At 37.9% G+C, this 16783-nt stretch overlaps 1 protein-coding gene across 2 annotated transcripts; it reads left to right on the top strand.

The window, feature by feature from the left end:
• Nucleotides 1–2590: 2590 nt before the first annotated feature.
• On the top strand, nt 2591–13268 carry LOC121325353 (pleckstrin homology domain-containing family S member 1-like). 2 transcript variants are annotated; one of them, XM_041267787.1, is made up of 13 exons: nt 2591–2684; nt 3186–3230; nt 3842–3939; nt 4392–4510; nt 4750–4884; nt 5447–5525; nt 6653–6742; nt 9005–9094; nt 9814–9875; nt 10405–10467; nt 11111–11227; nt 11530–11665; nt 12841–13268. In XM_041267787.1, exons 2-13 carry the CDS (start codon nt 3191–3193, stop codon nt 12907–12909), a joined length of 1098 nt encoding a protein of 365 aa, XP_041123721.1. In that variant the 5' UTR covers nt 2591–2684; nt 3186–3190; the 3' UTR covers nt 12910–13268. The 2 variants fall into 2 exon arrangements, with proteins under 2 accessions (XP_041123721.1, XP_041123720.1); XM_041267786.1 differs by having other exon boundaries at nt 10402–10467.
• Nucleotides 13269–16783: the final 3515 nt, after the last annotated feature.

The following is a 16783-nucleotide window of genomic DNA, read 5'->3' as shown; positions in this document are numbered from 1 at the left end:
CTCTAGTCGGTGCCTTGACAAATTGTGTTAGGAAGCAGTCATTTGTCATTTCCACCATTTCTATTTCATCCTTCGCGCTACCCACCGGGTTTTCCCATTTTATTTGGGGGAAGTTAAAATCCCCCATTAGTATGGCTTCTCCTTTGCTACATGCATTTCTAATGTCATTGTATAACAGATTATTGTGCTCACCGTTTGAATCTGGCGGTCTATAGCATGCTTCTATTATTATGCCCTTTGAATTTTTGTCTGTTATTCTGACCCATATTGCTTCAGTTTTATTTTCTTTGTCCAGGTTTAACACCTGGGCTTCAAGACTGTTTCTTATGTATAGCGCTACCCCTCCTCCTCTTCTGTCCTGCCTGTCTTTCCTATACAGTGTATACCCACAAATATTATATTCGTCCCCATCACTCTCAGACAACCACGTTTCTGTAACACCTATCACATCATAGTTACCTGTTAGTGCAGTAGCTTCAAGTTCTAGAATTTTGTTTCTGATACTTCTAGCATTTAGATAAATACATTTAATGGTTGTCTTACCTGAGTTGTTGTTCTTGTTTTGATGCGGTCTCCCTTCTGTTTTTTTGTTGATTTCTCCCCCCTTCCTTTCTAGTTTAAATGCTTCTGAACCTGCTCGAGGATCTTTTCTCCGAGTAGACTGGTTCCCTTGTTATTTAAATGCAGTCCATCCCGTCTATACAGATAGTCCTCGTTGTAGAATGTGGTCCAATGATCAAGATAGGTGAAGCCTTCCCGTGTGCACCACGTCTTCAGCCATACGTTTTGATTAATTATTTCCAGCTGTCCATATGGTCCTTTGCAAGGTGCCGGTAGTATACCAGAAAATACCACAGTTTTGGTTTTCTCTTTTAATTTCCTTCCTAGCTCTCTGAATTTGTTTTGCAGGGATTTTGGTCTGTCTCTTCCAATGTTGTTTGTACCGATGTGGACGACTACTACCTTGTCGTCTCCTGTTCGTTCTAGGAGCCTGTCCACGTTCTCAGTGATGTGCTTGACCGAGGCTCCTGGAAGGCAGCACACTGTTATAGTAAGGGGGTCCAAACAGCGAATTGAACTTGCTGTGTTTCTCAATATGGAGTCCCCAACAATCATGACCTCCCTTCTTTTTGCTGTCTGGTCACCACTGTCAATGGGGTCCTGGATGTTGTTCCTTTCATTCTCTTGTTGTTGGTTCTGCTCATCAAAATTCTGAAGTGACTCAAATCTGTTAGTTGTTTTGATTTCTGGTGGTTGTGTTTGACGAAGTTTCTTTTTTTCCCTGCTTCTGCCTACCTGAACCCAGCTGTTCTGACCTTCTATCTTCCTGGTGGCTTTCAGTCTGTTAGGGGTGATGCAGACTTCCATGAATTGTGGGTGTGCCAGTTCCTCAAGATCCTGTTGCTGTCTCACTTCTTCCAGCTCCATTTCTATCATACTTACTAGTTTATTCAAATCCTGGATCGCGCGGCACTTTACGCACACTTGGTTTAGCTCCGCTGGGTTTTCTCGGATTTCCCACATCAAGCAGGTGTCACAGATTATTGGCTTGAAGACCATGTTGAGGGGTTTTTTTTAAGTTTAGTTTCTTCTGCAGCCGTCAACCTGCTTTCAAACTGCTTCTAAACTGCTCTGTACTTTTCCACGCCTGTACTTCTCCCACTCGCTGTTGCTTCCACTCGCTGTCGCTGGGAAGACTGCCTCGTTTATATATATAGTATCAATCCCAGTTCCCGCAGGCAGGTGCATCACACAGGGCAATGCAATCCACTCACAAGCGGAGGGCGGGCGCAAACCCGGGACCTCTCACACTAAAGCATAGCGCCGATACCACTGAACAAAAGAGCCTTGCAAGGAGCATATATCAGGCTTATGTTTTTGTATGTGATTACGTCGCCTACCAGCCCTGCTGCTGCATTCCCCCGTGCACGCTACTATATATATATATATTTTTGCATTGAACATTACAACCCCAGTGATTATATGTTTCCTGTTTTCATTTCACAGGTTCTCAGTCATCCCTGACTGCATGACCCCTTATACACCATGCGGCCGTGCCTTTACATATTGTACAACTAATGAATTCAGGTACCCGTTGATGTTTTACAAAGGAGCAAAGCAGCTCTCTCGTAACCTATATACTGCTGAGGATCTTTCAGCGAGTGCACGTTTCACCAGTTGTATTCCATGACACATCACAGAGAAACCCAATTTATGACATCAAGCATACCATTTCTAGTTTTTACCATGCTGTATTCTCAATGTTGACATGGTTGACGTCACGTCCATTCACTTCTACTTGTTCAGATATTCCTCACACAGATGTTAACTGTCCAATAACCCTATATTAAACAGTGCTGCTTGGACATTTCTAAATAGCGCCTGTAACTGGTTCAATTGCAGTATGCAACGTCTCTTGATCGTGTTAATGAACCCTAATCACCCCATTTAAGCCTGGCTAACACATTCCAAACATGTTTATATTAGTTTGACTGAGAACTGCAAAAGGATGAGAGAACACATGTGCCACATGGTTAGAGGGCAACTTCAATAACCGGTAATATTGCCTGTGACGTATAAGGAAACTCCTTCGAAGGATCAGGTTTCACATACGTATATTACACTTACTCTGAGAAGATTTAGCAATAAAGAAGAAACATATTAAGCCTCATACTTGTAGCAAGGTAATGTCTCTTGGAATTTTGATTACCTTTACATTTTTGAATGTGCAATATATGACTGATATGTGTGACATTTATAAATGTTAATGCTAGCTTTTGGTTGAGTATATGCATTGAGAAGTGTCATATACTGTATGCTAATGATTATGTAAGCACTGATAGTACTAGCAACCTGTTTATTTTCTTTATGTCTGTTCAAATTAGCTAGGGCGTTAATCCGAAACATGTTGACTTTGTGTTATTTTTTTGTTAAAGCTTTTCCATCCATTTCTGGTAGTGACCATGTCTTTACTGTTCTTTAGTAAAGTTTTCTGTGTTTTTACCATGGAATACCTCAGTCAAAGTCAGGGTGGTAAGAAATGCATGTTCCTTGTTTGATGCTCCAGTTAGAATTCAGTTTAAATGCACTTTAACTGCATTGTACTGTTACTGGTCTCAATCGTATTTCAATATCAGAGTGCACATTGAATCTACAGCAAACAAAAATCATGTTTTCTGTGACAGGGTGAATGAATTGCTCAGTCAAGAAGTCTGCTCATAGGTTGGGAGGTAAGGTTATACTATTTTAGGAAAGTCTTTTAAACTGTGCTTGTTTTTTTTTTTTTATGTTTTTCAATAATATTGATGCTCATCCAAAGAGTTTCCATTAAATATTTACAAGCAAAATCAAATTTAAAAAAGAACAGCTGTGCCTCACTTTGCTCTAAAGCTAAGTGGTGATTTTGGTAATTTGAACTGTTTTAGGAAAACATTATCTTTACCCAGGGTTTGTCATTTAGAACATGTTTAAACTCACCCCAAGCATAGCTGTGCCATTGTTAACTGATCTGATCTCCGGAGTTCAGACTAACAGCACTGCTGAGTGCAGAATTTGACTGCGTGACTTGCTGAGAAATTTGATTTCATTGATAAGGTCATTTTAAAAGGTAACCTATAATAATAATAATAATAATAAAGATTTCTAAAACATGTTTATTATGAAGCACTGAACACTTGACAAACTGCAACATGGCTCAAAGCTTGAGTTTCATAAGCAAGAGAGATACAGTATGTAGCAGCATTCAAACAGCAACATAGCTCAGTGTGCAGTTAAGCATGAGAGATACAGTGTTTTTGCAGCATTCAAACTAAAGCTAAGTTAATGGAGGTGTTCTCCCTAGCTCCAAGCTCAGTGTTTTACAATGCAGTGGATGGCACTGAAGAAATCCTGAGTGGCTATTTGGTGAAGTCTCCTCCTTCAGGGCCTTTCTTTAGCCAGGTAAGTTTCTGATGTGTAGCCATATTAAATAGTTTAACAGCACATTACAATTAAGTGGCAATTGATATATGTTGTTACAGAACAGTTTAAACTAGTTAGTAAGTGCAGAACTTGCAATATTTAATTACAATATTTAATTTAATTCCTATATATGGTAAATACGGGCCTTTAAGTTTCAGTGTATTTATATAACTGGTATATTATTGCAGGTTATATCTGGGACAGGCAACTCTAGCCCTCTCTGACCAGGTCTTTGTTGTTTAATTGAACCAATTAAACCTCAATCCAGGCAGCAGGAAATTCCTTCCTTCTACCTGGAAAACCTGGTGAGACAAGTCCTCCAGGACCAGAGCTGCCCATGCCAGCCTTGTATCATGAAGCAGACTGAGCAGGAAATAAAAAACGGGTGTGAAGCAGATTTTTATTTTGTTTTCACTCTTTCTCATTGTTAGAAATCTTGGAAGAGGAGGTTTTTTGTATTCTACAAGACCTCTGATAACGTTCATTTTCTGAAATACTACAAAGATGAAGATGACAGAGACAAGCCACTAGGAGGCATCGACTTGTCTGTGTAAGTGTTTGTTATGCCACAAGCTTTTGCAACCAGCTGATGGCTGACAATATATTCAGCACATACTGCTTCTTCTAGGGCATATGTGGGCTTCTAAATTTCGTATTTCTGTTAACATGCAAAGCTGGACTGCATGAAATGTCAACTATGTGTCTTTTATAAACCTCAAAGTGAGAAAACTAAGGGGAGGCAGTATATCTTAGAGTTGTAAGCTACAGTATGTTATTTTGTTTTGACAGCCATACACAGATTTGTCCTCATCCGGACAACCATAAGAAATGGAATTGCATACAGAAGATGTTTAAATGCCAGCCTGATTCAGTGCTTTACATGTGCACTACAGCGAGGGAATATTTCCTCATTGGAGAAAACAAGTAAGTTACCATTGAGGTCATGGCCAGTATGTGTGCTAGTGGTGGGCAGCTTCAACTCTAACGACTCCCAGGCAGCCCTGGAGACAGGAGGAGGAGGAGGAGGAGGAGGGGTTAGGGTTAGGGTTAGAAGAACAGCCCAGGCAGACACAAACAAAGCACAGCCAGTGATGCACCTGACTGACATTGCAAACACCACCAATCAATAGGATGAAGCTGAGAGATCGGAGGATCGAGGCGTCAGCCACAACGTTCAGGGATAGTCAGGCTCAGTAAACGAAGCAACAATCCTGACACTTGCCGGGCTGGAGGGGATGAGTGTAGCTAAAGAACAAGCTTCTGACTGCAATGACGCTCCAGTCACTGCAAACCAGCAGGAAATAAAAGGCCTAAGAGCGGATGAAATGAGCGACACGCTGTTTGTTGCCTATAGTTTGTCCTACCATGGACCCAGAACTGTGTCATCTTTTGAGTTGCTCCCACAATAACCACTGAAGCTTATTCCAGGTTTATGGTCTACCTATTGTAATATTGTATTGTATTGTAATGTATATGTTTGTTTTAGACAGGATGTGGATAAATGGTTCAATGCTATATTCTCTGTGCTGACATCAATTTCAAAAGCGGAACCTTTGCGAAATACGGTAAATATATATATATTTGTATTTTTATGTGTGTAGTCATTATCACCTTTTATTAAAAAACAAAAAGTTACTTTTGAACTTTTGAACACAAGCAGCTCTGATATAATGGAGTTAAAAGCAGCCTGTCCTGAAATGAGACAATGGCACTTCATGGGTTAACAGATCCACAAACATGTCTATTAATGCAGGCAAAACACAATGAGATGTCTTTGATTTCTACAGTAGCTTGTTGGGGCATCTAGAGGAATGAAGGATTTTAAGATGTACAGCGCTGATTAAGACTACTGCCACATCAGCAGCTGCTAAACAATAGCCCCCCCATAGGTACCAGAATGATAGTGTAGATTTTCAGTTGGTAACAGGCTCCCATTGCTGTGTTACAATTCACCAAGGCTGCTCCACAGACTCAGGCTCCACAGGCCGGCTGGGGAGTCCTTGGCTCACCGCACACCAGCGACCCCTGCAGGCCGGCCTGTACACAGTTCAGAACTGCGTGGTCCTCTGACACTGTAAGTTCTGGATATGGCTGCACGGCGTGCTTGCAGAGTGAAAAAAAGCAGGTGGCTGACGACACTTGTTTTGAAGGATGAGAGTGCCTCTCTCCCGAGTTAGTGCGTGGGTTGCAGTGGTGAGCCAGGCTGAATAATAATTGGACATTCCAAATTAACAGAAAATTGGAAAACGAATAAAAAGAATTGTTCCAAATATAAAAAAAGAATTAATGACCTTACTAAAAATAGCAGCATTCAAGAAGAGGTAATAATACTACTAATAATAATCACACATCTTGACAGATAAGACCTTATATAAAGTGTTGTTTTATATATATATATATATATATATATATATATATATAGAGAGAGAGAGAGAGAGAGAGAGAGAGAGAGAGAGAGATCTTAATGATCTACAGTGAGTATGTGCTTATTATGCACATGCTGCACCAGACCCACAATCAAATGTATATGGATTTCTTATTAATATATTGTTATTGCATAGAATTATATGTAGAAGTAGAACATAAACAGACTCTATGAAAGACATGTCTACTGCCCATGGTAAGAACACTGTGTTTGGGTGTATCCCTGAGCTCTCCTCTCACAGCAGTAATGTTATGCTCTGTTTACTAGGGTGCAAACTGTGAATCATTTACTGCAGATGGCAAGCTGAGACCGCAATCACTCCCAGAACCTTACTACAGTGTACCTACATCTAAGGCGGTAAGCAGTGTCAAATATCTTTTTGATAAAGGAATGTTTCATCTGTTTTGATAACTCTCCCCAGAACAAATGGGCCTGGATTCTCTTGTATTCCGTGTGGCCAGGCCTAATTGTCAATCAATCACAAAAACTGTAAGGTTGCCCTCAACCTGCACCAAAGGTGTTCTTGTGTTAAAGGAGATTCCTCTCCACATCATTACACTTCCACCACCCCACCGGTTGGCTTGAACAACACAACAGTCAGCAGAACAGTCCTGGGCCGGTGTGGTGACCCTCTGCTTCCCAGGACGTGGCTTGTCCCTCACAGAGACAGTTTCCTGGTTTCTCTGGACTAGTCTGCTGATTGTTGAAGCAGAACATTTCATTCTCTGAGTAACTTCTCACACAGACAGGCCACCTTCAATTATGCCAATAGCATCCAGGCAATCTGCATTACTCACGCAGGGCATGGTCGTATCTTTCGCTGTTCTTGCGTTAATTAAAATCATGTCTTTTCGAATGGCTATTTATACAGATTCTTAATCAACTCAACTCAAATACCAAACACTGTGTAACTGGCGGGTTTTATGAAATCACATGACTTGGGCTCAGTATTTTGTTATCCCAAGGAAAAATAATACTGCTCATAGCATTTAATCTGCTATTTAAAAAGTAAATAACATTAACTATGTGCCCAATGAGCTAATGATGTAAATGAAAGACATCTCTACTGCCCATGGTGAGAATACTGGGTCAACTGCAGCGTACCAAACTTGATGAGTCTAACCAGTGGAGTATGCAGGTTTAGTCCACTTGATGAGTCTAACCAGTGGATTATGCAGGTTTAGTCCACTTGATGAGTCTAAGTAGTGGATTATGCAGGTTTAGTCCATTTGATGAGTCTAAGTAGTGGATTATGCAGGTTTAGTCCACTTGATGAGTCTAAGTAGTGGATTATGCAGGTTTAGTCCACTTGATGAGTCTAAGTAGTGGATTATGCAGGTTTAGTCCACTTGATGAGTCTAAGTAGTGGATTATGCAGGTTTAGTCCACTTGATGAGTCTAAGTAGTGGATTATGCAGGTTTAGTCCACTTGATGAGTCTAACCAGTGGAGTATGCAGGTTTAATCCACTTGAGTGGACTAAGGTTAGTACATCTGCTAATCCCGATTGCAGCGTACCAGAAGTGAATCATCACAGGTCGATCATCTGCTAAATCAGACTAAACAAGATCCCAATTGCAGCAGCGTGCCAAATCAGATTTGTGATGATCCTGTTCAAGTGGATTAACTCAGTACTGTGAATTATAAAACTAATTTAGTAAGCTTGCTTGTCCTAAGGATTTACACTTAAAATTGTTTGTAGAGGCAGCTGCATTTTCCCTCTAAAATGACAAGTACATCAGAAAACTTTATTCTGCACATTTCTTATCTCTGTCACATTCGGGCAGATCCATGAGAATCTCTCTCTCTCTCTCTCTCTCTCTCTCTCTCTCTCTCTCTCTCTCTCTCTCTCTATATATATATATATATATATATATATATATATATATATATATATATATATATATATATATATAGGCCCTACATTTTAAATACATATTTGAATCATGTACCTTTTGATACCTTTTTCAGTTTAACACAATATAATTTCAGTTAATATGATTTAATTATAAACAGCTAATGGTCCAATATCACACAATTAAACTTTTCTGTGGCTATGCAGCCGTGTTGGTTGCTTAGTACAGTGAGATCCGACAGTTTGAAATGAGCATGAAAAAGACATGACATTTATTTTTACTTAAATAGGTTTGATTTAAAAACTCATCTTTCTTTTTGTACAGGGACCCATTTATATATTTATCTTACACTGCATTCCATATATCGGATTAAGAATGAAGGGTTTATACAGCTATAATTTTAGGATTTAAAAACTATAACTTAACTAACTTAAAAAAAAATTAAAAACTGTATGAACATAATTTAGAAATTGTATTCAACATCATGTAGTCAAAGAAACTATAAAATGATATTAATGTATTAACATAACGTTATTCAGCAGGGTTCATTCGACTTTATGAAACAAAATGTGTTCATTCTTTAGGGTGAAGCAAAACTTTTGGCCAGAGCTGTAGGTCAGTCCCCATTACTGGTCTAACTTGTTCAGATCAGTTAAACTAATTACTGGGATCATCTGTTTGGTACTGTGCAATCAGGACTAGGTTGGTACAGATATGCAGGATTTGCTCCTCTCACAGCAGTAATGTTATGCTCTGTTTACTAGGGTGCAACCTGTGAATCATTTACTGCAGATGGCAAGCTGAGACCACAGTCTCTCCTAGATTCTTACTACAGTGTACCTACATTTAAGGCGGTAAGCAGTGTCAAATATCTTTTTGATAAAGGAATGTTTCATCTGTTTTGATAACTCTCCCCAGAACAAATGGGCCTGGCTTCTCTTGTATACTGTGGCCAGGTCTAATTGTCAATCAGTCAATTAGAACCTGGACACATTCTGCACATGGTAATCAGAACCTGGACACATTCTGCACATGGTAATCAGAACCTGGACACTTTCTACACATGGTAATCAGAACCTGGACACTTTCTACACATGGTAATCAGAACCTGGACACTTTCTACACATGGTAATCAGAACCTGGACACTTTCTACACATGGTAATCAGAGTCTGTGCCAGAAATCTACTGATACAATTTAAAATGCGTTTGTTGTTTTGATTTTGTTTGTTTTTGTTGGTTTTTGTTTTTTTCCACCATTCCTTTTTTTCTATAATCTCTGCTTTTCTTCATTTTAAATAGTTAAAGGCTAACTATATAATAAAAGAAAAGAAAAAGCATGCAGAGATGGTCGTCATGACGTGAAATGTTTAACCTCATCACCTTAATGTTGGTGTGGGGGGAATTACTTTTTCAGAACATGTCATATGCTTGCCGAACAGATACATGCGGTGTCTGTTTTGTTGATAGTTGGTACATAAATAAATCTTAGTATGATGTATTACTGGGCTATATATATATATATATATATATATATTATTTTTTTTTTTTATTATTATTTTTTTTTTTCCCTAGGATCCACCACCTAAACCGGAACCAACTGAAAACAAGAATCTGTACATGCCTATGACTTCAGTGTAAGCAGAATTCAATTAGATTCTGCTGCTATATAATGAATCCAACACAATATGTTACAAGAGCTCAAGCCTGGGGAGTAGTATAGATTCACCTCAGAAAGCCTAGTGATTTTCTGTCATCAAATTGTGTACAAACCCCCCCACCCAATATTGCACTACCTAGAATGGTGGGCTACTGTTGTACCTATTACCATATACCATCACTCACATTCAGTGAAACATTGCTTTGCACTGTGATTTTACAATACGTTGTTATACTACAGTATAAATGAAGGGCATGGGGATTAATGTGTGGTAAAGTATAGCCAAGCTGGACAAAGGGAGGTAAAGCAGCAAGAGGCATTGTATAAGTGGAAAATGGCACAGTGGTGAAATGATATCTATACCCTTTACCTTCAAACACCATCATAAAAGTGGAGTAAAGAATACTTGGAGAATAAGGCAGTTGGATTTACCACACAACAAACCCCAGAGGTCCCCTGCATAAGGCATGACATGTCAGTCTTTTGTCTGTTTTGCTGTCTAGCAGGCTAATAACAGTGGAGGAAGCACAGTCTGACCAAAACAGGGTCTCCACATCTCCTGATTCAGGGTAAGTGTGCATCTATATTTAAACTGCGTGGATTTATCTAAACGAGTGTGTGAGATGAGCATGTCTGACAGCCTGATACTAACAATAGAGAAATGAATGGAGCAGGTGATGTCAGAGTCACCAGAGCTTAATGAGGGTGGAAGACTGCTTCCATTATTTGTCAGTACATTTAGTTCCCACATGAAATTGAAAACAGAAAAACACAAGCACACACTGACCTAAGTGCAAGCAATGTGCCTGTCTGCATGGAGTAAAAACATACACACACACTGACCTAAGTGCAAGTGTAGTGTGCACTGGGGGAGACAGCAGCAGGGCTGGTAGGTGACGTAATCACATACGAAGACATAAGCCCGATATATGCTCCATACACAGTAGCTGGCTCTTTTGTACATTGGTATCAGCGCTATGCTTTAGTATGAGAGGTCCCGGGTTCGCTCCCGCCCTCCACCTGTGTGTGGATTGCCTTGCCCTGTGTGATGTGCTAGATTTTACTGTGATGGCGTCTTTCCCAGCTATGGATAGCATTCATATTCATATAAACTATGAACACACTCTGATCCAGACGTCAGACCACAATGTATAGACATTCAGTGGCATGGGACGTGGACATTAAGAGGTGTCATTCGTTTTTGTTTTTCAGAAACATTGCTGATGACAGAAATCCACATGACTTTCACTTCATTAAGAGAGAAGTATATGTAGTTCAAGAAAATCTCAAGAATCACCTGACCCTTGCAGAGATTGATGGAAAACCTTGGTAAGCATTTAAGAACAAGAAAAGGATTGTCTTTTCTTTCTTTCTTTAAAAGTGTGTGTATGTGTGTGTATATAAATGTATATACACACACAATATAAAATAAATAACGATACAAATTAAAAAATTAGAAGTCGCATGGGTAGTAAAGTTTGGACAAACTGAAGCGCAATAATCTTCTAATGTCTCCGAAGTGAATGAGAAATGAAGCTACAGTGAAACATGGAGTTCTCATAATGCTAATGGTAGCTATTATAGTACATTGCTGGACTGGTCTGCACATTGACCTCCTTATTCCTCTACAGTGTTGCCCACTGGCTGGGTTCTCCAGATGATGGATGTGTGTTCCATAAAGGAGACCAGATTATTGCTGTTAATGATCTTCGGACTGACAGTACTACGGAAGTTCAAACATATTTGAATAAGTCATTAAAAAAAGAGGTAAGCGAGGAGTTTATATTGTGGTCTGTTTCTGAAAGACGATCATGCACTTTTTTTTCCCTCCAGTCTGCGCACTTAAGAAATACCAGCACTGTTTAATGAAGTGATAACGGCATTGCTGAGGCGTGTTACAAGGTAATAATGAAACTCCAGTCACAAAGTCATTCTGTGAATGAGGGAGTTTCATTTGTACAAGGAACATGCCACAGCAATGCTCTTATCATTATTATACACGGTTACTTTTTAAAAGCAGCACCTCAGCATTAAGCTTGGCTTTTACAACAGGTGTTGATAATTAGGGTAATCTTTTCCATATTTGAGGAATAACAGAACGGCCGACCTCCATAGAAAACAATGGGAGAGCAGCATCCAGCTGTTGTATAATTGTATATAATATCACAGAAAACAATGAGAGAGCAGCATCCAGCTGTTGTATAATTGTATATAATATCACAGAAAACAATGAGAGCAGCATCCAGCTGTTGTATAATTGTACATAATATCACAGAAAACAATGAGAGAGCAGCATCCAGCTGTTGTATAATTGTATATAATATCACAGAAAACAATGGGAGAGTAGTGTCCAGCTGTTGTATAATTGTACATAATATCACAGAAAACAATGAGAGAGCAGCATCCAGCTGTTGTATAATTGTACATAATATCACAGAAAACAATGGGAGAGTAGTGTCCAGCTGTTATATGATTTTATGTATAATATCATACAAGCAATGCTTATGGTGTTGACGTGGTTAAAATCAGAACTCATTTTATTTTACTACCTGTGTATGTTTCAGTTGGACAATCAAATATAACACGATTCAACCTTGATAGCTAAAGTAAATTTTGTAATGGTACTACTAATAATATTATTCCACTGTTTTATACCAAGGGTTATGTGCAGCTAGAATACCGTATGTGTGTGCAGGTGTTGCTAGAATATGTATGTACTACCTTCGCTCATACAAATTGTCTTTATTTTACATTTTGTGCTATTGTATGCATTTTCTTCCCTTATTCTTTTTAATAAATAACACAGAATTTATTCTCTATTAACAATGCTGTCTTTACAAAGATTACACTTACAGATCACAATGCCCACCTAGTATCTCATGGCTGATAATATCATGCTGTAGAATGTATATTCAATTTCTTTCTCTGTTTTCTTTCTTCAGGTAAAAATAACAATGAAGAGACCCAGAGGATCTGAATCTTTTAGTGTGGAGCAATGCTCTTGTGAATAAACTGAAGGACCATACCTGACATGGTAAAGAGCCCTTACAGGACATTGGGTTAAAACCTTCATTATAATGTTAACTACACCTCACAGGGCACTGAATGGACTGTATGCCACATCAGTGGTTAAAGAAAAGGGCTTGTAACCAGGAGGTCTCCAGTTCAAATGCCAGCTCAGCTACTGACTCACTGTGTAACCCTAAGCAAGTCACTTAGCCTCCTTGTGCAGTACAGACCAATCATACACTTTCATTGATATAATATTTTATAAGACAGCTTTACTCTAGAGGCTTTAAATAATGCCTTTAAGTTCAAACCATCTGTTAATCACATTTTAAAATGTATTGATATTTTGGCTAACCTTCAAAAGTGTCATATATATATATATATATATATATATATATATATATATATATATATATATATATATATATATATATAGTATTTATATATATGTAGGTGTAACCAATGTTTTCCAGTGGGATTATTACTTAGCTTGTTGATAACGTATTCATTGGATTAAAGAAACATGTTAAAATAACACCATACCAGATGATGACCATACTACCAGTTTCTGTGTCTCATACAGTACTACCTTATAGCCTATGTGTTACAGCCCTTTGTCATGTTGCTCTCTCCCTTACCTGCCACATTGAAGAGTTCTGTACTTTGATTCAAGTCAATGCATAGCAGAAAAGCATTGCTAAACACTGAAATCTGTTTAATATCTACCCCCTCAAAATGACAAGTGCTTCTCTGACTCATGCTTCTCGGGCTGTGGTATGTGGGTGTGACGATGGTTTAGCAGAACATGTACAGTCCTGTACTGTCAGTACAAATACGCATCGTAGATTAAGCCAGTTTGTTGTTTTTCATGCTATTAATAGAATGAAGGTCTCTGCTTGAGATCCAGATTACATGAAGTTCAGGTCTGGTGTTGCATGTTTTTTCAGTTAAGAGAGGGAAGCTTTGTCCCATACTGTAGCTGTTGCCATCGTCTCTCACTGTTTTAATGAGCACTAAACTCACAAACAAAAAAACACCTGTATTTAAACATTCAGTATTCTTCTAATCTAAATGAAAGAAACTAGTTACTACATGAATGAACAGTGTTTAAGCAACCAAAATCCTGGTGTTCAAAGGGAAATCAGTGTTGTAGTAACGGATGTTGTCCCTGTGGTGGCACTCTATTATTATATAAGTGCAAGACAATATTTTAAATGTGCCTGACACAAAAATCAGTTTTTTATGTCGTTTTTTTATTTTTATTTTATTTATTTATTATCTGAAACACTCATGTGCACTGTTCAGTTAGCATTCCGGTAAACACAGAGGCAATTATTGGATATTAACACTTTTTTTGTTTTGTTTTATATAAAAGTACAGGATTGTTAGTATCAGTAACAGTCACTTCTTAACATTTCTGACCAACAGTATTACAATGTCTTTATATCTGATAACACTTAATATGTGTCTATAAATCAAATATATCAATGCACAAACTTGACGCTTTCTTACTGAGTGTTAATGTATACATCAATGTTTTTCTTTATATTAAACCACTAACCCTAACATTCCACTGAGAACAAACTGGTATTATTATTAATAAAGCAAGTGTTAAAATGGCTTGCTATTATATTCAGCCTTTTTAATTAAATAAAGTCCCTGTATTGTAAGCACATTTAAATCATATTAGTGTTTATTTCAAAAAGGTTTCAATTCTCCCCCCAAAAAACACCTTTTGGACAAACAGAAAAAAGGGTTAGAACAAGCATAAGAACAACAACACATACCTAACAATGATGTAAGATGTGTTGTTGAACAAAGAGAAAGCTGCAGACAGATAGTTGGCTGGATTCTAACACCTCTCACATTCTGCTTTTGTTTTTTGGTTTTTTTGTGGTTCAGAGGGTGACCCCAAACAGCTTCTGTAACAGCTTCACAAACATGCTTTGGGTGGCTGCATTTCTCATAACTAAGCCACATTTTGTTATTATTAAATGTGACCTAAAACAAACTAAACAGTACATATCATTCATCAAAATGTTCAATTATTTTTTAAATTGATCTTAAGTGCTGGAAACAAAGATCAAAATAAGTCACACATAGACTTGCAGAGTAAAGTATTTAAATAGCAACTGAAACAAACAAACCTCACTGAGAGGGTAGAACGCTCTTATAGAAGCAAGAGCTTGAACATTTTTTTCTCCATATCTGTTGCTTGATTGTTTTTTTAACCATCATTTGATAGAATTGTTATATTTTATTGAATTGATTGGGGGGGTGCAAATGATTCGCATGAATAATTTAATTGATCATATTTGTGTAATTTAAAAGATTCAATATGCACACTTCCTGGATCTAATGTCACTGAAGGACAGAGGAAATTATGATACAGCACTGGAATGTAATTTATTATTCTTCGCTTTTACTGACGTTGCTTCATTGGGAGGCTGTGTATCCCATCTATCAATGCGGTTTTGTTCAGTAAGCTCTAAGGAAATACAGGAGGCTAATTTGATATTTTAGCAACTAGTTTTCTTTCAGGATAATACTTCTCAGGGGTAGTTCGTGCCTGATCTTCTTATTGTTTGGAACTGTTTACCGCTAGTTGCTAGGATTTCAGATATTGAACTCATTTTGGTTCTCAATGACAGACCAGTAGGCTCTTCAAAATATCACGCAAGTCCTAATTGCCTGACTTTATCCCAATAATCATCATCACTCACCTCATTAATCATCATAGACACAGCGGCTAAAGAAGGCACGCAACCCACGACAAAAACGTTTCTTTAAGAAATGAAAAGCAGGACGTGGAACGTGATCAAAGTGTCTTCCAACAACGTAGCTCTAATTCGTTCTAATTAAAATGGTAACACTGACCGTGCTTTATTCCAGTTTGAAATACTGTTCATTTTGGTATTACCCTTTTTAAATGATCACCACCAATGAATTCATCCAAGAATTGAACTTGCATTTTAATAAACATATATATGTCCTGTTGTTACAAACTACATTCAATGCTTATTTTTCTACTATTAAATATGCCAGTATGTCCCTTGAGACCCTAACTTGTGCTGAGTGGACAACTGAATAATAATTTAATCTCAATACTCCAGAAGTAAAATATTATTCCATATTAACTGAATTATTCCTGCTTTGTCTCAAAGTCTTAGGTAGAGTGAAAAATAAAAAAAAAATAAAAAAATTACTCCGTCAGTCATATTCTGTGGAACGTGGTAGAAAATGCAAGCCATCTGTTGTCTCCATGATTCTTTTCAACAAGAACGTTTTCTAGCAGACAGTGGAAAGAAGTAAAAAATTATATTATATATATATATATATATATTATATATATTATATATATATATATATATATATATATATACATACACATACATACATACACACACACACACACACACACACACACACACACAATGTGGTCAAGGTGTATTTGAAAAGAGCAAATATTGAGGAATGAAAATGGTCTGCTGGGTTTTTTTATATATACAAATATCACCCTTTAAAGTGTACTTATTTTAACGTAAGAGTATGAACTTTTCTAAAGGTGTACAGAAAATATAAATCCTCCTTTGGTAATGTGTACTGCTTCAAGTCCCTTCACTGGCGAGATTGCTCTTTATCATATTACATAAATAATGCAGTGTTCAGTGGTGGCATGAAATTGGATTTCTACAGCTACACTGCTTATCAGACAAAATAAGCTAAAGCTGACTAGTTCTTGTTTGCTGCACGGAACTCACAAAATCACTATTACTGGTCTAATAACAGACTTCACAAACAATTGCACACAACTGGTATCCGTAAGCAAGTTCTCAATATGCTGACCAGGGACTGGTGGATTGACAATGCACAGAA

The sequence above is a fragment of the Polyodon spathula genome, chromosome 13 (assembly GCF_017654505.1).
Source record: "Polyodon spathula isolate WHYD16114869_AA chromosome 13, ASM1765450v1, whole genome shotgun sequence".
In the NCBI taxonomy this organism is placed as follows: domain Eukaryota; kingdom Metazoa; phylum Chordata; class Actinopteri; order Acipenseriformes; family Polyodontidae; genus Polyodon; species Polyodon spathula.
The sequence above is the reverse complement of the archived record's forward strand: the minus strand, read 5'-3'. Positions and strand labels throughout refer to the sequence as shown.

Bases quoted from the DNA above. Each gene is read 5' to 3' on its own strand.
- LOC121325353 (XM_041267786.1), top strand. From the start codon at position 3,191: ATGAATTGCTCAGTCAAGAAGTCTGCTCATAGGTTGGGAG. The intron at 3,231-3,841 runs GTAAGGTTATAC...TGTTCTCCCTAG, and splicing joins GTCTGCTCATAGGTTGGGAG to CTCCAAGCTCAGTGTTTTAC. The intron at 5,526-6,652 runs GTAAATATATAT...TCTGTTTACTAG, and splicing joins CGGAACCTTTGCGAAATACG to GGTGCAAACTGTGAATCATT.